The 24,299-nt window shown below is 36.4% G+C and overlaps 1 protein-coding gene across 4 annotated transcripts; it reads left to right on the forward strand.

Moving 5' to 3' along the window:
• Positions 1–1,616: 1,616 nt before the first annotated feature.
• Positions 1,617–22,476, forward strand: LOC137406608 (paramyosin-like). Of its 4 annotated transcripts, none has more exons than XM_068093201.1 (19): positions 1,617–1,847; positions 2,084–2,185; positions 5,923–5,979; positions 6,610–6,696; positions 7,183–7,349; positions 7,982–8,120; positions 8,483–8,668; positions 9,509–9,705; positions 10,664–10,803; positions 11,290–11,420; positions 11,964–12,085; positions 12,421–12,618; positions 13,731–13,926; positions 14,177–14,305; positions 15,036–15,197; positions 15,552–15,761; positions 18,008–18,208; positions 20,866–21,043; positions 21,990–22,476. In XM_068093201.1, the coding sequence occupies exons 1-19, from the start codon at positions 1,728–1,730 to the stop codon at positions 22,139–22,141; spliced, it is 2,874 nt and encodes a 957-aa protein (XP_067949302.1). In that variant the 5' UTR covers positions 1,617–1,727; the 3' UTR covers positions 22,142–22,476. The 4 variants fall into 4 exon arrangements, with proteins under 4 accessions (XP_067949302.1, XP_067949303.1, XP_067949304.1 ...); XM_068093203.1 differs by lacking the exon at positions 20,866–21,043 and adding an exon at positions 20,610–20,819 and having other exon boundaries at positions 1,618–1,847; positions 21,990–22,125; XM_068093202.1 differs by lacking the exon at positions 2,084–2,185.
• Positions 22,477–24,299: the final 1,823 nt, after the last annotated feature.

The raw sequence follows: 24,299 nt of genomic DNA on the forward strand, positions 1-24,299 counted from the left end.
GTTTTGGTGCTACAATCAGCTAGAGTATGTAATTTGGTTACTATCTAGTCTGACTATGACACTCCTGCAGTTACGACTTTGAAGGAATGACAAGTTTCACAAAGGTACCTGCTGCAGCTTCATGCTACGAAGATAAGTTCTTTCTATTCTTTCTACATTGTACTAATCCTGTGTACATCATAAACGGTAAAATAGCAACAACCAATCACATGGCTCTGTCTGTAAGACCAGTTCAAATTCAAATTAATCTAGCAAATCTCCATTCTATCTCATTGGTCACATCGCCCTATATGTCAAAATCATTTTAGTCCGCCTGCAAAATGAGAGTCTGAGGCGGTGGGTGTAAAAGAAGCTGTTTACAAGGATGAATTTTGCTTATGCCCTTCACCTATTCGCTGATGTAACTCATTAGTATACGTAATTAGTTAAGTGAGCAGGGGTATTACAGTTGAACTTTACACTTTGGTTGAAGGTGATTAGCTCTGCTGGAATGCATTGCTGCAATGCTGCCTTCTTGGCCTGTTTATTTTTAACATTACATTAATATGGCTTTGACTGCCATGCTCTGGCTGCCTAAAGATATGTGGTGTGCAACCATACCTTCTGGAATTTTCCTCCATGTGGTTTAGGAGATGAATAGGCAGTGTCAAGGTCAATGGCTGCAATCATAATTATTGTTGGTCAGGTATTCCACCTAATAAAATATCAAATACTTCTAAACATCCTACATTCGCGTCATATCTATAAGTTTTTTTATGAGTGCATTTGAAGTAGGATTTCATTGAAAGGAAGTGTATGCAAATAGCCTACTTTCTAACACTTGTTTTTCAATAAAAAAATTTGTATTCAAATTTTATCATATCACAAAAGTGTTGGATTCAACAAAGCATTCCAGACTCCATAAACTGAATATATTTTTAGTTCATAACCATTGGTGGTGTCTAAAAACTTTGTTTTTCTGCTCCAAGTGTTGGCCAATGCTAAAAAAGTATTGGTTTGATATATTCTAGATGTCAGCTATACCTTTGATTAATTTTGAATTGATATTGAATTGATAAACTTGATTGGAATTTGACTTCTGCTGACATTTTTTCATCAGTAGTAGACATGTTATCTGAAAGTTCGCCAAAACGGTACACATTGTTTATTTATTGTATGTAGACTCCCTGTGTGCAAATATAATTTTTTGTTACCTGTAACTAAAATTCAATCGCAAAATCTTTAGACGATATATGAAGATATTTAGTGATGTACAGTGAGTTGTAAGTATGTAAGATTTTGTACAAGAAAGGAGGTAGTACTTTGTTTGAGCCAAGACCAGTGTTGATCATTGGCCATAAAAAGCCAAACGGTTAAGGAATTCGGCTTGCACAAGATAGCTAGTGGAATTGCCCAACGATGAATGACTATTATACACATTAACAAGAGTAATATGGTTGCAGCGTTAAAAGAGCAGGCTGAATTGCACAATAGCTCCTGCCGTCCGCTTGTTGTTCCTTATATGGGAGGCAGCGCCGGCAGCCAATCAGATTTCAGAGTTTATTGTAAAACAGACAATCAAGTGGCCGAGCATTGCTCTTCTTCTGCCTGATTACAGTGCTCTGAAGGTATTATTGTTGATCGTAGGAGATTCACTTTCGACTTGGCTCTCACTCAGTCGCCTGCTTGTTCATTAGTGCTGCCTCTTCCACTCTGTTAAGACACACTCATCAGCGTATTCTGCTAAGATGGATTTGCAACGATCTTCGATTGTCACTGAAAGCGATGGGGGTCAGACAATCACCCGTGTCAACAAAACTTACCAAGTCTACAGAGGAACCTCCCCCACTACCAGCAACAGAATGGAGGTATGTATTTCTTGCCTTTTTCTCAACATTGCACCGAAAATGCTCGACTTTAACTCATGTTATGTATATGTTATTCCTCTGATATCTTTAACGTTGCATGAATCTTATCACTTGAAGTTAACACAAGTTCATAGCCAAGACTCTACAAACCCTTGTTTGATCACTCACCTTGCTTTTCAGGCATACTAATCCTTTCTCTGTCCTCCTGTAATTGTTCTTGGCTTCTCTTCTGTTAGACCATGAGTGACTATGGTGGTGATGCCAATACGGTATCCAAGATCACTAGAACCTATCAGGTCTACCGTGGTGTTTCACCAACGACTAGCAACAGAATGGAGGTAGTAAAATGAGTTGTCCCAATGTCTCGCTTTCTATGTTGTATTCTGTCGAGAGAGACCGCTGTGACACACTGCTTTGAAATCACCTGAATAGCTAAAGGAGAAATATTTACTTATGGTGTCTTAATATTAGCAAGCACCTTAATATTAGCGTCTTAATATTAGCAATATTAGTTGCGTTGTGTGTCTATTGTAAAACCTCAAACTGACAGTTGAAGAGTTTACGTAGTATTTACTCGGAGCTTTTATGTTGATATTTGTGATACAAATGTTGGAACACTGCTAATGTCAAGGGTACAATATAATTAGCCATTTTTTATGGATGTAAGAATCTTACGCTAATACCAGGCCATCATGAAAACTTTTAGCTTTGCGGTTTGTTATGCCTAATTCTAATACTATTTGTAGATTTTCTTTAAAATGTTTACATGAATAGGAATAGCAGTTTAGCTCTTCGATTTCATAGACTCTTCGTTTCATTACAAATAGTTTTGAAGAAATCTATGAAAAACTTGGTTTTTGTGAAATTATGTTTGATTTTATACCTAAAAATGATCTGGCATTTTCAGTTAGTCAAAGGAGTATTTTTATTAACACTTGAGTACATCAAAATATATCCGTGCTTCTTACTAATGCAATCTTATTCTTGCTTATAAGTGAGCGAATTGATCTTTAGTAAGTGTTAATTTTCAATCGTGTAGTTATAAACTTTTGCACACACGAGTTCTCTAGTTTTTTCATAGTGAAAAATATAACAAAACGACAAACAGCAAGATTTTGATTGTCTAGTCAATCAGAGTTGATCAGCCGGCGCCTGCCTCACTCTATGCATACCTTCCGAATGGTATATTGCGGTCAATATGAGAATAATGACGATCTAGTAAAAAATAACTCATAACCTGGCCTATATACTTTGGCCCAGATCTAATAAAGAAATGTTTTCACTTTTATAAGCATCTCAATAACACTGTCTATTTTCACATTCTACATAATCATCGGTAAAGTTCACATCAATAAACGCCTAAATGAATCTCATCAAATATTCTCATAGATGTCTGATCATAACTGCTAGCTGTTACCATGGAAACCTATAAGCGTGTCAAAGCTACATACTTCCCATATGTTATATATTGAAATATCTGCATTATTAACTCACTGTTGATTAGTAAAGACTCCTGCACATGCTTCGCTCTACTCAGCATTAAAGGCAGCGACTCAGTATAATTGCTGTAGGAACGGCAGCAGTCAGCGACTAATGGAATGTTAGCTTTATGGTTCATAAGCTTCAGTAAGAGAGGGATGAGCTTAGTCTGTCCCACTGATCAACCAATGAACTCTGCTAGTAATAGGTGCTGTTTCTGTATATATTTACAACTTTTGAGCAAAAAGTCTTATATTTATCCGACACGCAAAGTTAAAATTGACCTTACCAGCTCAAAATATTGTTGCAATCCTGAAGTTTGAAAAATGGAATTTAAAAGTTTTTTAGTTTGAGTAAGCAGCATTTGCCCGCCAACTGATGTTTGAAGATGAGCACCTTCATTGAGCAAATTTAAATGGAACCTTTAAAAAGAGTTTTAGAAAGAGAAAAATTTGTTTTTTAAACAATAATCGAAAATAGTATTCGTCTGGTTTTATTAACTAATTTCCCCTGAGTTCTGTAGGTATATGGTAGGTCTGTAGGTATTTGGTAGGTCTTTAGGTCTATGGTAGGTCTGTAGGTCTATGGTGCATCATAAGTCTGCATTTTCTGCCTTTGACTTACCACCATTTTGACAAATCATTGGACCAAAAGTGGTTTATTTTGGAAGTAATACTTTTTATATTTACGATGTTCAGAAGCCCTTCACCTGCAGATGTCTGCAGTACATATATAAATAGCTCTGGTGTGCTCAGCTGTCTCGCGGCTCTACATAAGTACATCTCAAGCAAACAATGAAAACAGAAAACTGCCATTAAATTTATACTGTTAGTGTGACGCTTCTGTTTAACTATTAGATGAGAGCCTCTTTGAGCTGCATGGAAGCTTTCACAACAATTTTCTCTTCTATAGTGTTTAGATTGGATTATTATAACTTTTGCTAACTTTAAATTGACATCACCAATTTCTATCCTTATTTTATTTATGATAACAAACATGATTTTTTTTCACATTTTGAGTGTTCCGGATTGGCTAAAAGATGACATACTTTTAGTTCACATAACCGCAAACAAATGCCTAATAGCGCAACGTAATGTCAGCGGTCTACGGCAGTATCACGGAATATTATCGGTGATTAGAGTAGGGGTTTATGTATCGCCTTACATAGGCCTACCATATACGGTATAATTACTGGTAATGATGTTGTATCCCTCTCATCCCTCCCTCAGCTACTAAATACCTCCTGCTACTCATTATCTCTCAAACATTTACCTCTGCATCTTTTGCTAATAAAATCTAGACAATAGTATAGCTATTCAGTATGTGCCCAAGCAATAACACATCTAGTCTATAGTGTACCAATGTAATAACATCTCTACTCTAAGGTGTATCGATGTAATAATGTCTACTCCATGGTGTATCGATGTAATAACACTTCTACTCCATGGTGTCTCGATGTAATAACACCTCTACTCCATGGTGTCTCGATGTAATAACACCTCTACTCCATGGTGTCTCGATGTAATAACACCTCTATTCCATGGTGTATAGAAGTAATAATACCTCGACTCCCTGGTGTATCGGTGTAATAACATCTCTACTCAAAGGTGTACCATTGTAATAACATCTCTGCTCTATGATATGACAACGTAAGCGCATCTCTACCCTATGGTGTGCCAATGTAATAACATCTCTAGTCAATGATCTGCTATTGTAACAACATCTCTAGTTATGGTGTGCCAATGTAATATCATCTCAACTCTATGGTGTGCAAATGTAATAACATTTCTACTCAATGCGGTGCCAATGTAATAAAATCTTTATGGTATACCAAATCAATAACATATTTACTCTATGGTGTGCCAATATAATAACATTTTTACTTTAAGGTGTCCCCTTGTAATATCATCTCTGCTTGATAGTCTGCCATTGTAATAATATTTTTACTTTCTACCGTGCAAATGTATTCACACCTTTACACGCTCACTTCAATCTGTAGTGTGCCAGTGCGATAACATCTCTACTCTATGCTGTGCCAATGTAATAACATTTTTTCTTGGTGATGCACTAATGTATTAGCATATCTACATAGTGTACCAGTGTAGAAACACCTCTACTATGTACTGTGCCCATGTAATAACACCTCTACTATGTACTGTGCTCATGTAATAACATAACTACTCTACATACCTGTCTTTTAATAATTCTCAGATGTAGATTAGTGGTTAAAAATGTTAAAAGGGTTAACGCTAGTTATCTGGTATTTCTTCCAGAGTCTGTTTCTTCCAAAGATGTCAGCCAGCTGTTTTACTCTATCTATGTCGCTGTAGTTGACCCTACATGTCCAACCGCTTCCCTGTTGTTGAGAGCTCCTCTCTTATCCAGTAGCTAAACCCTGCTGTCACAATCTGCTTCATTCCTCCCTTGTTGCTGTGTGCAAATTGAATTCACGGGCATTAATTCCTAAATCATAGAAACAACTGAAAAATACTTCAAATTAAGTACAAGCCATTTAATTGGTGTGGTGTAGAATAGCTTTTACTGTATTGAACCGCTGTCCGGAGAATTTTTCTGAGGTGTAGATTTTTTATTGCAGGCAAGACTGCGGGAACTGGAGGACATGCTTGATGCTGAGAGGGAAATGAGGCTGAGGGTGAGTCCCACCTACGTCCTGTCTCAAAAGCTCAAACTTCCTGTTACGACTTCCTTTTTCATTCATCCTCCCTTTAAACTTGTCTTTAAAACATATTTATTGTAGCATTTTTTTTAAACTTCACTTGCCAAGTGGCAGCACCTTTTTGTTTCCAATTTCTGATCTATTGTTTAGTATCTCATAGCTTTTCAACTTTTTGTTTTTGTCTGTCAATATCAGTTGTATAAAATTTGTTGTTTAAAACTTCTTTCGTGTTTTTGCAAGTGGCAGGATTATGTATATAATTTCCAAAAACCCATCTTTAAGCTTTTGTCTTCTGACCTTTCATGTACTTTAGTATGAAGTTTGCTGACCTCTCAAATGTATGCTCATTTACAATAGTCTGCACTGGAGTTGTCTCACGCTACCATTTGCTATGATTCCGTTCGGCTTTAAACCGTTGGATAAATTCCTTTCTGGGTTATACGTAAGATTCAATTCTACATTAATTAACAAAGTTTGGGCGTCTATATTTTGTCGTCACTACAGTTAGCAAATTATCTATTTATCTTGTTTAATATAACAAGTGCAGATTCTAATTCAAACTCGCTATCATTTCACTAATGAAGGTATATCACTTGTAATTTTCAGTACGAAAGGAATTCGACGGAGTTGCAGTTGATGGTTGACTCTCTAAATGACAGACTCGATGAAGCGGGTGGACTCTCATCTCAGCAGGTGACAAGAAAGAAATCTCATTATGTCCATATCTATCTGTTTTCATCTCTGATAAGTTTTATGTTTCTCACTAAAATCTCCCTCATTCCTTCATAGATTTCTTTATAATTTTGTGCGCTTATCATGAAGCTGATAACTATGCTTGTATCTTTATAAAATATATGAAGATATAGCTCTTTAATTTCGAGCTTTACTGATTTTTTCACTAATATTTAATGTTTGTATTTGTTGGATCTGATTTGTTTGATGTTTGAAATCACCACTTTTGAATTTACATATAATATGAAACAAACAAGTTCTATGTAAAATGAGTTACTGCTTTCTGTATCCTCCATCTTTATATTTCTTGTTGTTTTGTTTATTATTTTAATTCTTTTCTATTTGTTATCAGCCCTCATTTTTCAAACTGTCTGTAAAATTGGCCTGTTTTTATTCGTAGTTTGAATTTTTCCGCTCAGCCTAAATGTTCTTGGTAACTCTCTGTAGGTTGAAATTAACCGCAAGAGAGAGTTCGAGATCACTAAAATGAGGAAAGACCTAGAGATGGCCCAGAATGCTCTTGAGATGGAGTCAGAAACGATGAGGAGACGACACCAACAGACTGTAGCAGAGATGTCAGACCAAATTGACATGCTCACCAAGCAAAAGAATAAGTTAGTATTTAATAGTTTACTAGTTTTTCCCTGGAATTTGTTCACTTGATAATGAATGATTGGGAGTTGTCAATCCTTGTTCCGAAAATTTAGTCTCTATTGCATGTATGATAAGAGCCATGTCTGTCTGTATGTACATGCATCTGTCCGAAGCCAGGGTTAGAGATTGGAATAAAAGAGCGCTTCATGCAGAATTCAAACTCATGACATTCAGCTCTGTAGGTCAACACTCTAACACCTGCACAAACCAGCTGCCTCGAGGTGCTTTTGAGTAATTGTGCAGATAGTAATGCTCTGTGTTTTATCAGCACACAATGATCTCTCAGGGCGCACAATGATCTCTCACAGAGCACCCGGCGGGCTGCCAGGGAACTAGTCTAGATAGAAAAAGGCCTCTTGTAGCAATTGTTTCCAGGGAGTCTACTTAGCAAGAAATTATTTTAAATCTTGACTATTAGATAGAAATCTTTCTGAGTTTCTTTCCCACGGTTCAGAGTATCACTGTAATGTAGTAAGGAAGTAGTCTTGGTGAAAAATAAATGTTGTTGAAAAAAGTGATTTATATTGTAAGTGTGTGTAAGTCTTATAAGGGTACTATAATAGTTTACAAAGTCACCTGGCCACTCCTGTAGGTCAGAGAAGGAAAGACAAAACCTGGTTATCGAGATTGATGTTCTTTCGTCTGACCTTGAGAACAGCCGTCAAGGTATGATGGCTGCCAACTCTCGAGCTGATGGGATTGAGGCACAGCTGGCTAGACTAAGAGCACAGGTATAGAGAATATATCAGTTGGAGTTGTCTCGCCTTGTTGGATTTATCTGCTTTCAGTTGCAATCAGATCCCAAAATTTGAATCATTTCATCTTCCGACTAGACTAGTTTTTTTGATTGAAGTAATTTATTGTGTCAAACCGGATTGGAACACATCTTATTGTCCATTGTTTCTGGAAGATTAATTTGATTTGCTTGAGCTACATGTAGCTTCTTGAAGTAGGTTGCAATTTAAACTAGCCAATCAATTTTCACTAGTATTCATACTGACCAATCAACTTGCACTAGTATTCATACTGGCCAATCAACTACATCATATATTCAGGTTAGCCTATCGACTTCCACGTTTGTGGCTTTTTGCAGGTTGATGACTTAACAAGACAACTCGGTGATGCAAATAACGCCAAGACAAGACTGACACAGGAGAACTTTGACCTTCAGAAGGCATTGCAGGACCTTGAGTCAAGCAGCGGAAACTTGTCCAAGTTGAAAATCAGTTTGACTACTCAGCTCGAGGACATGAAGCGTGTTGCTGATGATGAGGGACGGGTAAGTAGTCCCTTTGATGTTTATCACTACTCTTGGACAAGTTGACACATAACATTATTGTGGAATAACTTTATGGTATGGTATAACACTTTTCCTTAGTTTAAGTAATTTGAAGAACTATGTGATTGGGAGACAGTGAAGACAATTTAGGGAGAGTGATTGGAAAACGAGTGACTGTAGATAGACTGTATGAAACTGCCGTTGTCTCATTCTGTTCACCAGCATCAACAATAATTTACATGTATGGCCTGAGACCACAAACGCGCATCGTTCTACCTATTATCAAGTATGAGATAAATCGCCATTAGACGATTACATCGTTTATACGATTGGCAGTATATCTTTAAATGGTGGCGATTTTTAAATCGTCTACCTTGAAAATTACCATCAAACAGTTAAATCTCCATATTGTGAAGCTCTAGTTAGCCACTGTGTATTTACCATTGCTGACTATTTCATAGACATGGAATTTAACTCGTGCCAAATATTGCCAACATTTAACATATATCAACATATATCCTGAATTTATTGCCAATTCACGATGACTGGAGGATATTTGTTTTATCGCTGTCAACTAAATAATGACATATAAAACATTTCCAATGAGCTATCGTTATGTGATGGTACGATTTTATGATTTGTAGGGTATTATATGTGTTAGTAATATCATACCAAAGTTAGGTGTTTCAAAATGAACTCAGGAAATGCAAATATTGCTGAATATTTCCTAACAGAAGAACAGAATAAAAGAGATAGCCATACAAGACCAGTCTCAGTGATGGCAGTGAGGTGGTTGTTATTACTCTTGTCGTTCAATTGCTCTTCCTTGTCTGTTGTCAGCAAAGAGCTAACCTGCAGTCAGCCCTGGCCAACCTACAAGCTGACTACGATGCTTTGGCATTGCGATGTGATGAGGAGGCCGAGGATGCCGCCAATGCAAAGGCCAGATATGCTAAACTAGAGGGAGAATTTCAGGCCCTTCGTAATCGGTTCGATCGTGAGATCGCTGCTAAGAATGATGAAGTTGAAGAAACCAGGTCAGTGGTTATCCTTCGTCAAGATCAATTTCCTTTAGGGAAGACAAGTATGCACTAGGATAGAATCTATCTTCTTTCACATATCATCAGGTACTAGATATGGTCTTGGGTTTAATTTAAAGTGTGATAAAATTTCAAAAACCTATTCTGCAGAATCCTCTGTCCTTGCTGTCGGAGGGTTTTGTATATTTTTAGGTGGGTCTCATATCTGTATACCTGTAGAGGACCACCCATGTACATGTATATGTGGGTGGTCCCCTACAGGGTGGTCCTCCCACTCGTAGATGCTCTCATTCATGTGAAGGCATGTTTATTAATAAACTTTAGTCACTTTCATCAATTGAACACGCATTTAAGAGTTTGATATCTCAATCGTAGCAAACTACGTATCTGCTGAATGAAGCTTACCGTTATAATGTTATTTGAATAAACAATTGTAACCAATGAAAGGGGAGGTCAAATAAGAAGGGAAAGCAGTTTTTCAAGGGGAATCCGTACCATTCATGCAACATGCCATCTGTCATCACCTGTCACCACATATCTCCAGCTCTGTTCATTCAACGCTCGGTGTGATACATATTTTTACCTTTTTGTGAAAATCAACCTATGGCTATATACATATGGTATATGACAGATGTAGTGCTAGACTGACTGCATAACCTTCTGGGAGGTATATTATCAGAGAGTAGCTTTATGGGAGTGTGGCTCTATGTATATGAAAGTCTACTGCTAGGTATATGTGCATTTGAACCTAGTTATGTCTTTGAGAGCATATCTATATCGGAGGTATTGCAAATAGCTGCGTATTTGCAAATAATTTGAGTTTTTATAACAGTATAGTTGGTTGGACTTGAGTTCAATGCTCATATTTCTGACACTATGAATGAATATCTCTATGGAAATATATGTTTTATGAAAGTTTAGTTCTATGAGCGTGCAGCTAGAATTCTATTCACAGGAAGAAGTTGATGCTGCGCATTACTGAGCTGACTAATATGCTTGACGCTGCCAACAGCAAGATTGGAGGTCTCAACAAGTCCAAAGATAAACTTACCTCAGAAATCAAAGAGCTCACCATTGAAATTGATAACCTTGGTGGTAAGGGCTGATGTAAACTGTTTTTTAGCTGTTTGCCATTTTTCATTCATAGTAGCACCTTATGTCATCATTGTGTCTATCATAAACTGTGTCTATCATTGCATAGAGTTTGATGAACTTGCTTATCATCCAAATGTTACTGCTGCTTTACTGTGGCGCAATGTTCAAGGTTATGTCTTTTTGTTATGTTATAAAACATGTTTCAATGTAGAATATTCTTCTACATGTGTTATGCTTGAACTCTTGCTGCCTACAAAAATCTGACATTTAAAGTCCAGACTTCGTCAAGTTTCTGAGCCAACGGTTGCTGTCAGCAAAGTAACACTTGTCATGAATTGTTTTCACAGTTGTATTTAGTTGCAGTTTGTCAGTATGAATTTTTTCTATCCAATCGTTTTTTGTTGAGTTAATGCTTCCTTTGGCAAGCCAATAGGGCATAAGGTAAACAACTCCAACTTTCTAAAACAAGCTCTCACCATGCTGTAGGCATGAACAATGACATGAGCAGGAGGATGAAGGACATAGAAAAGGCAAATGGTGACTTGGGAGCTCGACTTGGGGATGCCGAGTCTCAGCTTTCTAGCTCTCTTACCGAAATCCGAACTCTCACCGATAATGTTAGTATCACATATCTATGCAGGTAGTCATCGATGTCTATGGACGTCAATTTACCAGTCATATATCTATATACATAATTGTTTGCAAGCTTAAAAAGCAAATTTGCTTGTTCGCTCAGTTAACCACTCATACAAAACACTTATTTTCACACTATTAGTTTGTGTTTACCTCCGATTACTGGTTACTGCATTGGTTATTACAAGTTGACTGGTAGGAGTTGTCTTTCCATATTTTACATGTAAACTCACTAATTATCCTCAAACTTGAGAGATGTTGGAAAGATGTATTGGCTAATTTAAGTGAACACACAGTATATTACTAGTGTTTTTTCCTGCCTTTAATGTTTTAAATTTCTCCTAACCTCTTCGTGAAATCTTTGCTAACAAAACGGTACTAGTGCTGCATCGGAATCATTAAATCCAGTTTTTTTCTTTTTATGATTATGAAAGGCATTTTTCACTTTTGATGTTTTTACATACATGTCTTGCATGACATGCTTGGAGACTTATAATAGCGAGTTATCATATTTTTGGCCGTTTTAGAATGGTAGACTTAGATCCCAACTTGATGACTTGCATGGCAAGAATGATGCTTTGGCCCGTGAGAATAAGAACCTGGCAGAAAGGCTAAGAGAAGCTGAAGGCAGCCTGAAGGACGCTACAAGGTCAGATATAAATTTCTTGTTAGCTTTAAATATCATGTGTACTTTAGACTTTGGAATTATCTTGTCTTAGAATGTTAACATCAACATACATATAACTTGAATTTATTGCCAATTCAGAATGGTCGGAAAATAACTATTTTAGCAATGTTAACAAAATATTGATATAAATGAACAATTCTGAAGAGCTGTCATCATGTGTTGTACAAACTATGACTTGTATACTATTAAATATGTCAGTAATATCACAGAAAAGCTGTGTTTTGAAATGAACAAGGTTTTTTATACAGCTATTTAAATCTTTAGTTAGGTTTAGATTTATAAATATATGTTTTTAGAAATGTTAACGACTTGACACAAATTAAGATCTCTCTTGAGGGAGAGCGTGACAGTCTGAACGGAGCCCTCGGTGATGCTGAAAATGCTAATGCTGACTTGGAGAACAGACTAGCTGCTGCCAACAACGCCCTGAGCAGCGTGAAGGCTGAGCTTGAGAGAAGACTTAGAGAGAAGGAGGATGAGCTGGAGGGACTGAGGTAACTGGCATCTCTTTAGTTTATTTACATGATTAAAGAGCGAATTCAATTTTTATTATTCTACTTTACGCTTCCCTTTTGTCAGATCGTATTCTGACAACCATTTGTGTATTTGTGCACATCACTGGAAGTTCGACTTATATCTAAAGCTGCAGTTTCTGGTCTTAACTTGCCAAAACTGCTCCTGACAGATAGTAGTGTTAGTAGTACATGAGTGGTTACTAGAATAGTAGTGCCAGTGGTACATGAGTGGTTACTAGAATAGTAGTGCCAGTAGTACATGAGTGGTTACTAGAATAGTAGTGCCAGTAGTACATGAGTGGTTACTAGAATAGTAGTGTTAGTAGTACATGATTGGTTACTAGAATAGTAGTGCCAGTAGTACATGTGTGGTTACTCGAATAGTAGTGTCAGTAGTACATGAGGGGTCACTAGAATAGTAGTGCCAGTAGTACATGAGTGGTTACTAGAATAGTAGTGCCAGTAGTACATGAGTGGTTACTAGAATAGTAGTGCCAGTAGTACATGAGTGGTTACTAGAATAGTAGTGTTAGTAGTACATGATTGGTTACTAGAATAGTAGTGCCAGTAGTACATGAGTGGTTACTTGAACCTATTCAGAGTCACTCGCTCCTAGACGACTCGTAGATGACCAAAGAAGTAGACAATGAAATAATTCTTGGAACGGATAAATTGGAGCTGATAGGCTTCTTACATCTGAATTAAAACAAGTTTCTCATACGAACAAGAAAGCAGGATTGATGAAAAATTTTATATCATTCTTCAAACTTGCTGTGTTGTCATTGCTGGCAGCTTTAAAAACTTCAGAATTCTGTCATTCTCCTCGACCTCTACAGTCAACAAACAGCTGGCAATCTATATTAGTTTATGTTAAAAGGAGTTGTCCGCTCTTAACTTTCAGCTATGTTCAATGATTATGAAACCATTCAATGTGAGGAAAACTCACTGGAATTCCAAAACATTTAAAAATATGTATAAGAGCTTTTAGTAGGATGTGCATTGATGTGTGTGCCTAGACATGTGGTCAGCTCAATCCCTCCGTATAAGCATACTCCTTTAGCATTATTCTCACTTATGATGCTCTCTTGCAGAAAGAACAACCAGCGTACTATTGAGGAACTACAGAGAACCATCGTCGAGATCGAGACAAGATACAAGGCTGAGCTTGGTCGACTTAAGAAGAAATACGACAGTGAGATCAGAGAGTATGAGATTACAGTTGAGAACTTGAACAGAGTAAATGCTGATTTACAGAGGTCTGGCAAGGGAGCCCAGGCTAGAATTAAGGTATTTGGCCTATGCTACTATGGTACTACCTATGGTACTTGGACCTAATTTGAAATTTATCTTTTACCAGCCAATTGAATGCACCGCTTGTCAACTATTCAGGAAGTCACTGGCAAATAACTAGTTAATATTGGAGTTGTCATCTCCAGCATCATGTTCAGAAGTTATCTCCACTTTACTGATAGTACTTTATCTTTATAAGATGCTGACTTTTTTTTCACTAATTCTAAACCATCCGCTATGTATTTAGGAGCTAGAGACCACTGTGATAGACATGGAGCATGTTCTCGCTGACACCAGAGGATCTCTGGCTAATGCTGAGAAGAGACGAGCGGCTTTGACTGCTGAGTTGGAAGACTGCAGATCTGCTCTTGAAAATGTGAGGGCTCATCAAACTCAGCCTATTCTATTAGGAGTTGCTCTTAGACTAGGTTTTAGCCGTTTTATTTTTATCAGGGCATAGTCTCAGGTCTTCATGTCTGAACCCTTAGCCTAAGGTAGCCTTAACGGTTGTTATTCATCATCTTAGCCCTAGATCGTAATTAGTCTGTCTCACAGATATAGACTTATATTATATATATACGTGTATATATATAATATAAGTATACATATTACATACTATATTATAAGTATATATATATTACACACTGTATTATTAAGGTATATATTACATACAATATTATAACTGTATATATTACATACAATATTATGAGTATTATACTCAGAGTATAAATATTATATACAATATTAAGTGTATATATTACATACTATATTATAAGTATAAATATTACATACAATATTAAGTGTATATATTACATACTACATGTATATTATGAGTATATATATTACATACTATATTATAAATATATACATGTATATTATATGCTACGTGTATATATTCTAATATATAAATGGTGTATATATTAGACTTAGCTTTTCAGTTCTCCTGTGCTGTTTGTTTACAAAGTGTAACTTGGATGAGTTCTTGTTAACTCAAGCACTGAGGACACATTTTGTTTACTAAGTGGGTTGGCTGATGTGCATGATAAGTTTAATTCAACTTGCTGTTTGGGCTTTCTAAATAACATTTGAGAGCTTGTTGCTGTCAGGCTGAGCGAGGCCGCAAATCTGCTGAGGCTGAGAGAGATGAGGCCACCAGCAGAGTTTCGGAGATTAATATTCACATCACGGCATTAACCAATGAGAAGAGACGTCTCGAGGGAGACTACACTTCGATGCTCGCTGACCTTGAGGAGGCTCGTGCTAATCTGGTTAGTAGTTATAGAATTAACCTACTGCTGATCTTATAACGAAAGAAACGGACTTATGCAAACAGTTGGTGCAATTCGAACACTGCTTTTACTTGTGTTGAAAATGATCTAGCTGGTGGTCCAAAGGCAGTTTACTATAGTCAAGTCAGAAAAGTTATTTATTCTAATGCTGTGAGTATGAATTTAACAACAATGTCATCCATTTTGACCTTCACATAGCTATAGACAAACCACCAGAGTATCTTACGAGAGATGAGCCATCAAAATTTATCTCTGAGTGTGTAAACATTTGGTCAGCGCAAATGCTTTTCATACCCTCGAATCATATTGAATTTTTGCATTTTCTCTGTTCAGGCCGCTGCCAATGACCGCGCTGACCGCCTATCCAATGAGAACAAGCGTATGCATGATGAGCTCGCCCTCGAGCAGAACAACTATCGCAATGCTGAGTCACTGAGGAAGCAGCTCGAGATCGAAATTAGAGAAATCAGCATTCGTCTGGAGGAGGCCGAATCTTTCGCTGCTCGTGAGGGCAAGAGAATTATTGCTAAGCTTCAGTCAAGGGTAAGATCTGCTTGTGTTATATTACTGTACTGTTATATATTGTGTTATATCATTGTATAGCACTTGTTCCGCATTTGTGGTACGGGTTTTAAAATCCTCATAAACTATGCCCAGATAATTTGTATTTATCCTTCCCAACATATGACAAACACCGTTTTTTATTCCGTGATACTACATCTACCATCGTATGTTTCAGTTTATGAACTTTCTGTTGCTACCACCCTCAATTCACGTTTCCAACTCTTCTGCAATACTATTAGATTATCAAATTTAAAACACATTTGTTCAACTCACTCAATAATTCCTGATTTCTGTCTGTTCTTTTTTTTTCTTTTGGCATGTAATGAAAAACATTTTGTTGATGATTAAAACTGCTGCCAAGTTATACACACATATGTAAGGGTTTTGCTCAGCCAACCGCAACATGGAGAAATTGTCTGTGGAGAAATTGGTCTCGCCCATTTTCTTATACCTTGTTGACACCATGCCCGCAATGGCGACAATATTAGTCCTGGATTGCTAGATAATTTAATCTTGACCAAGTAATTTCAATTGGGATTTTCTACTACCCTTTCTTTGCTGTTCATGGGACTGAACAGAGATCTCTGTATGTAGTAGCTGCCTGGCTAGTTTCATCTTGAGTACTTTTCTGTTCTTCTCACTAGGAGGAGTTGTGTGTTCAGAGGTAATCATGCCTGTAAATATATACGAATGCTTGTCTGCTTGCCAGACCATTACTTATATCTTTATTGATCCTGTCTCATGTGATATATAAGTGGTTGCTATGTTCTCATCCGACAGCGGTAGTAGATGACAAAATACTTGAATATCTCTGTGTGGTCTCCTGTTGGTTTTGCCAAGGAAGTTGTAGGCCAGAATAAACTTTGCACCTTTTCTCGCATCATTACAAGCTGCATAATTATAGTGAGTTTTTAATTAATGTTATAACTTTTAAAAGAAAATAATGTTAAATTAACTAAAATCAAACCCAACACGCGTACATTATCTCATAATGTTGGAAGTTCAGACATTTATATTTTTTGTGTAAAATTCTGGTCAGCATGTTTAAATGCTACTTGAATATGCATTTCAAGTTTTCTGTTTTTTGTTCATTTTAGAGCATAATATAGAATGGTTAAAAATCAATCAATTTCAATTTCCTTATCAACTTTCATCGTCTGTCAACTTTGACCTGCTGACATTAATATTCTTCTAAATATCAGGGTTCTGAGCATTTAAGAATTCACATAAATTACTCATTAAATTATTAATTAGAAACTTAACACAAAATGTATAGTTATGTTAATTCAAAAGTTAATGATTAATTCAGTTTTTCCTTTGTTTATTTAATCAATAGTGTAGTTTTTTTTAAATGATTTTTTGATAATTTAGTGAGTAATTCAGCTTTTGAAAAAACTAGTTCACTAATTCAATTATTAATTCGCTGATATTAACAAACTAATTTGGTAATTTAGTGCATAATTCAGTTTAATAATTATTTAGTTCATTAATTTTATGATGAATCATTTTACAAACTAGTTTAATGCATGATTGAATTTGAACAGAAAATAATTTGTTAGTTAAATTGTTAATGAAAGTCACAAAACCAAAATTATTTTATTTGATGTAACTTTAAACTACCAATTAATTTAATTGTAATCTCCACCCAGACCCTGCTAAATATTGAGATAATGATAAATGCAGTATGATGTAACTATGATAGCTAGTTACCGTACTTTTCAAACTATAAACCGCACCCCTACATAAGCCGCATCTGCTTTATTTTCCAAAAACCGATAATAAACAATACATAGGCCGCATCTTTGTATAGGCCGCAGAACTCAGGATGGTGCTTTTTAATACGGCGGCAACTTTGCGGTTTAAAACGGAACAGTGTCTAACGGCACTGTTTCGTATTAACCGATGCTATTTAACCTAATGCCTAACGGAACAGTATCATTAGGCATTGTTTCATATTTTCTTTCATCGCTAAAGGCGCACTAACCATAGATTCTGGTTAATGCACACTAGCGGTCAAAGAAAAGGCCACAGAATAGCCGCACTCTTATATAAGCCGCATGGCTCAAATCATCAGAAAAAAGTAGCGGCTAATAGTCCAAAAAGTACGGTACATGAATCGCTCGTCAGGCATGTACTTGTCAAGTCAGAGGAAGTGATATTGGCGAACAATTAAGAAAACACCAACGCCTGTTTATGGCTCGCGATGACAAGTTTCTTTTTTCCAGGTTCGTGACCTCGAGGCTGAGTTGGAAGCCGAGCAGCGTCGTCATCGTGAGGCTTCAGCTGCCGCAAGAAAGTTTGAGCGTCAGCTCAAGGAGCTCCTTGTGACTGTTGAAGAGGACAGAAGGATGGTTGTCGACTTGACCGAGCAGGTGTCCATGCTTAACCAGAAGATTAAAATGTACAAGAGACAAGTAGAGGAGGCTGTAAGTACCACCCAATGTTTCCAATAGTTCTAAAACTAAATTTTCTGTTGTTTAACTCATTTGCTAAGAAAAGACCTTATAATGGCGCACCTTAGTACCTATTCAAAAACATTAATCATGAGTCACTGAGTTAGCCGATCTACCCAAAAGTTTGCCACAATAAATTTAGGATATTGGGCTTTTATTTTCCCAAAAAAAATGAACCAGTTTGTTTTCTTTTTACTCAGAATTCACAGCATAATATCGAGGTTTCCAAGTATTTTTGGTTTAGTATTCATGACAAGAAAATGGTGAACAGTGACTTAAAAATATTTCTTCTAGTGAAATTCTTCAGCATTTGAGCCTCAGATACTTTTGAGTGCTATATTTTTGTGTTAGTGAATTGGGGTTTGCGTTTTGGTCAAACTGCGAAAACGACAGCATTTTTTCTGCAGCTAGTTTCATTTACCTAAAAAAAATTAAACATGGTTTTGGTTTTTTTGAATGCATTCACTACTGGGCAAAATTTCCTGATGATTCCAAAAAAAACTTTAGATTTAAAGCTCTGTGACAGGAACTCAAACTGCTAGAGCAAAAATATTGACCATACATTGGCAAAAACTTTTTGACGTGGATTATTTCTATCAGATGTGCAAAAAATTCCATTGTGTAGGAGTTAATCTAAATAAATTAGGCAGTTGATCGTCACTTTTTAGGTGTGACAAAAATTATTGCTGTTTCTCACCAAAGTGGCTACATATATGCCTTTTGTATTACTTTTAAAAATATTAAAAATCATTCATAAAAGTAGAGGAAATTAACTAACCTAAACATCATATTTTACTGTACCAATCAATAGCTGTATCAGTATGTACATCTATATGTACTATAAGTATGTACATATATATGTATATATATATATGAACATTAAATCAGTAAAACAGACTAACTTTAGAGAAAACACTTGATTACTAATAGTTTCATGCTTGCTGACAACAATCTTCAGATAAAAAAAAAAGTTTTACATGTACATACTGATATATATATATATATATATATATATATGTATATGTATATATGTGCATACATATCAGTATGTGCATATATATAAATGTATATATGTATATACTGATTTGTATGTACGTATATATATATATGTACATACTGGTATATACAAATGTATATATGACTATATATACGCTATATATGCGTATAGTGTATATACATATATACAAATGTATATATGTATGTATACTATAGTGCAATTTGTATAGTGCACTTATATGTATATCCACTATATGTATATGTACTATAAGTATGTACATATATATGTACATTATTAATGTATATGCTCGTTTGGGCTCTGTTCAATGTAAATTTTAGTCGGTTCGTCATTTCTAAGGACTCACAGTTCTTGCTGATATCTACTAGTTCCAGTGCATGGTCAGCAGAAGAATCTACCTTAGTTCTCACTTAACAAGCTTCTTTTAAATGCTTTTGTCCTTGCAAATGTATTTTTGATTCATTGGGGGCTAAACCTCTGTTCATTAACACACACCATTTCGCATTTGTTTATAAGCATTCAATTATAAGACATTATAGTTCTGATGGAAGTGATACATTAATAATTATAATGTCTTGAGGCATATCTGCATGAGTGTTGCAACTGCTCTAAACCTTTGCTGTTCAGATGTTTGTTTGTTTGGCGACAGTTGTTTTACAGGCTCCTTACTATATCAGTTTTCTCACTGCTTCGCAAGTGAGTGTTCATTTATAGAAGCTTTCACTCACATTCTCTGGGTGAGCGTGGGAGCCATGGTTGTACTTCACCACTTTTCATCATTGAGGGTCAAACTATTTTAAAATTGCAGTATAGTAGGTGACCTTTTCCTTCCTCTCACACGGGTGACTTGTCACATAGCTAAAACCCGTACCTACAGCTTGCTGAGCTCTAGCTAGATGTGTTGTGTGTGTTCCTTCGTTTTGCTCTTAGTCAGCCTCTCCTAAATCGCCATGCAGTAAATCGACTACAGCTTGTGTCAACATTTCGTAGCACTGCAGGTTTTTTTTGTTGTTTAGTAGCATAAAGAGCGAATATTTAATAGTTGTGGTTTGATTCGCTAAGCTGCATAGCAATATTCTCATTATATTATTAAAAAAGTGGGTAGACTATAATGTTTGAAACGTTTTGTCCCGTACTCCCATATATATAATTTATGTAAATCCGTAAATGCATGTGTTGGACCTCTGAGCAAACAAATCGCTGCATAGCATGGCTTACATATTTTAATTTGTCCATCTCCCTTGTGATGTACAACCATCCAACGCACACCCAGGTTTTGGACAACCATCCAATCAGCAATCGGGGGTTTGTATAACCATCCAATGAGAGCTAAGTGTTCCCGTTTCCTCTGTGATGTAGGAAGAGGTCACCACTATCACTTTGAATAAATACCGAAAACTGCAAGCTGTTCTGGAGGAAGCAGAAGGCCGAGCTGACGCGGCAGAGCGTAGCCATCTCGCATCAAGGTCGCGTGCTCGTAGCACTAGTGTTCAGCGGGAGGTCGTTCGGATTGTCCGAGCATAACTCCTACTCACACTCTCTCTATAATCATCTCTATATATATATCAGGTAATTCAATGCACAATATCTTCAGTGTGACTGCCTTGTTCGCTAGGAGAATGCCGTTATCAAAATGAGAAACCATTGTCGTAAGCTCGCTTCTCTCGTTGAGCACCATGAGGGTCGGGCAGCTGCAGCTGAGAGTTCACTCAAGTTCTATCAGCAGAGGAAGAAAGCTGCTGCTCCCAGGCTTAATGAGGAATATGTTGAGTATGTGAGGGTCCCCCGCAGAGGTAATAAAAGTTCAAGAGATTTTAGCCCAATTGATTATCACTATCTGCTTCTGTTGTGTTGATATACGACAGGAAATTTATGGATCTGGTTGGGTTTCATGTAATTGATGAAGTTTCCGGAACAAGGGTTTCGTTATACTTGATCTTCGTATAAATCAGCAGAAAATTCCAGAAAAAATCCACAATTCTTTAAGATTGTAATGGTGTACTGGTTTAAAAGTTGGAGTTGTCACACCTTTTCTATGTTCATTTTATAGAACATACTCTTGCTTATTGCTTGTGGGTGGCAAAATAATATCAGATTGTTTTGTGAACTCATTGAATCAGTAAGTATGGTAAAAGGAAGACTAATTGTTCCCAAAAGAACGTTTTATCACAAATTGGTAGTATCTGCTTTAGCAGAGATAATCGCTTTCATCAATCAATATGCCTAATCAATGATTGGAATAAACTATTATTATATAAAGGCATTCTTTCTACTGGGCCAATATATGAAAATATTGTAAGCTCGGGAAATTTACAAATTCTATGTTCACAAAGTATTTAATGCTTTTAACTTTCTTGGACCTGAGTTGAAGTAATTCAGGCAGTGATTTACAATTTAAATGCGTATTCAAAAAATACATGGTGGTCTAGAAAGCCTCAATTCTCAATTACCAGATAAACACGACGTGATGATTTTATTATGTACTTACCCAAAGATGCACTCAACAATTGTATTGCTAATTATTTTAATCTTTTGTCAAAAGAGATAAAATGTGTAACTAGCCTTAGTAGTTTCAAGTCTTGTATAACTGTTTGTGTCATCACATGGCAATACCTTTTTATTTATTGGTTTTTTATTTGATTTTTTGGTTTACCATATGTAAAAAAATTTTATAAAAACAATAGACCCCAATAAAAATATTTATACAAGTAGATTAATAGAGTGATCGCACTATTGTAGAAGTTACGCTATCGACTGGAGACGGCGCCTACTTGACTCCTTCTTCTTTTGTTGAAAGAGAAAGCTCTCCCATCGGTCAAACCATTGTGGTCGAGCGCCGTGTCATGCACAAAGAACGCAAGACCGAGTCAGAAGAGGAAGAGGAGGAGTAAAGCCGTATCATCCCATAATCATACTCGTAATTCTTAAAAATGAACCAATAGAATTGAGGTTTTTTAGGTAGTTGCGCTCCTCATTGGCTTTGCCAGCACCACACCGTTCTATCACGCCAACAGTTCTTTTGTAAATTAGCGTCTATATTACCGATCTTTATGTCTCCAGTAACCTGATTGGATAAAGTTTTTATCTTTTTGCTTCAAGTGTTCACCCGAGTTTGGGCATTGCGTCAAGGACATGCATTTTCGTGCTCCAGCTATTGAGTTTTGAATAGAACCATAACATGTTTGTATGTCGCCACCAAGTTAAATACAGTAACTTCAGAACTTTGTGTGTTGTCTACGATATCTTTGTTGTTGTATTGCTCTGCTCTTGTAGCCTTTTTGATTGTATTATAAATCGAGCTATATTTAAAAACTCGCACTAATGTTTTAGAGTATGCGGACCTCTCGTAGGCCGCACCAGTTGAGTAACTTAGGCTATCCTGTCTGTTAGGTTTGAACTAGCCCTATGGGTGATGAATAACAGAAAATAAACATCTGTATAATAAATTTGACAGTTGCACAAGCTCTCGCAGGACGGATTTTCCAACAATTGTAATAGTAATCCTGTGTTAAACTAATAAACTCAAAACACTACATGCTGGACAGGCAGGGAGAAGTAGAGAAAGATAGTCTATTATAACTGGGTTAATTGAACCAATAAATACTCACAAACAATCCTATATATGAGTACAAAGCTTATGGATCTCATCAAGGTTTACAACTTGCAAGCGAAAGCTCTATTAGATATTAATCAGCTTGCTTTTGATGGTGATCTTCTTTTTGTTGGGCAATTCTAGAAAGATTTAGCGAAGCCATAATAATTTAATCAAGGGCTGACAACTACACTTTATACTTTGCGTTAAGTAGATTGTAGACAAATACAATGCACTACACTGTGCCTAGTAGGTGGTAGGCAACTACAATGTACTACTCTGTGTCTAGTAGATAATAGACAACTACAATGTACTACTCTGTGTCTAGTAGATGGTAGACAACTATAACTACAGTGTACTACTCTGTGTCTAGTAGGTAATAGACAACTACAATGTACTACTCTGTGTCTAGTAGATGGTAGACAACTACAATGTACTACTCTGTGTCTAGATTAGTAGATGATGGTTTGTTACCAAATTGTATTTCTGGTGTAATGCAAGTTGTTCTGTCAAGTATTTTCTTAAACTTGACACAGTATTTAAAAAATATCACCTCTCTATTTTGGATTTGTTGATCTCCTGTATCTGCACATTTGCATCTGCTGTCGACATTACATTCGGCCATTATTCCTATGTCAGCTTTGTGCTTAGTTCTTTTGTTACGAAGACAAGAATTTGGCTTGACATGGTGACACAGTGAAACATTTAGGCCTACTATAATTTTCCTGTGTAACCCTCTAGTCAGGACATGCATACACTCTAGTTCATTGTATTCCACTTGTTACAAGTCTATGCATGATGCAAGTTTTGCTATGCTGTAACCCAAATAGTAATCCTCCAATCTCATTTTAACTTCCTGTTTCCTCGGATAAAAAGTAGAATAATATTCTGACAAAAAACTACACACGCACGCGATTGATTATGATTTGCTAGATAATCCATTTACAACTTGTATACTGTCTGCGACCTTTCTAAAGCTATTCAGTCGGCTGAAACAGATCAAAAGGTCTGATCACAGAATGGAATGCAATTAAGTTACGTTTATCTACGTGATCTCCATGCTTTAGTGTAAAAATTATTTCGAAGTGCAGATTCACCTCTAGCATCTGTTCTATTTATAGTAAATTCACCGAATAAACACAATGAGTACATCGCTTGCTTCATAATCACATCCGATTAGACTAGACCTGGCTAGACTAAAGTATGACAGTCTATGACTAATGGCTATGATATATGAGACCAAACAGCAGGGTTGTAGTACTACTCGAACATTGGCTCTGTACAAGATGTCATGTAAAATAAGAACAATTGAAAAGTCTTTAAAATTGCAAAATACATACCCATGAAGCAATGTATGACCATAATAGATACCCCTGAAGCAATGTATGACCAAAATAGATACCCCTGAAGCAATGTATGACCATAATAAATACCCCTGAAGCAATGTATGACCATAA

The sequence above is a fragment of the Watersipora subatra genome, chromosome 10, assembly GCF_963576615.1.
Source record: "Watersipora subatra chromosome 10, tzWatSuba1.1, whole genome shotgun sequence".
Lineage (NCBI taxonomy): Eukaryota > Metazoa > Bryozoa > Gymnolaemata > Cheilostomatida > Watersiporidae > Watersipora > Watersipora subatra.

Bases quoted from the DNA above. Each gene is read 5' to 3' on its own strand.
- LOC137406608 (XM_068093201.1), top strand. From the start codon at position 1,728: ATGGATTTGCAACGATCTTCGATTGTCACTGAAAGCGATGGGGGTCAG. The intron at 8,669-9,508 runs GTAAGTAGTCCC...GTCTGTTGTCAG, and splicing joins TTGCTGATGATGAGGGACGG to CAAAGAGCTAACCTGCAGTC. The intron at 13,927-14,176 runs GTATTTGGCCTA...CTATGTATTTAG, and splicing joins GAGCCCAGGCTAGAATTAAG to GAGCTAGAGACCACTGTGAT.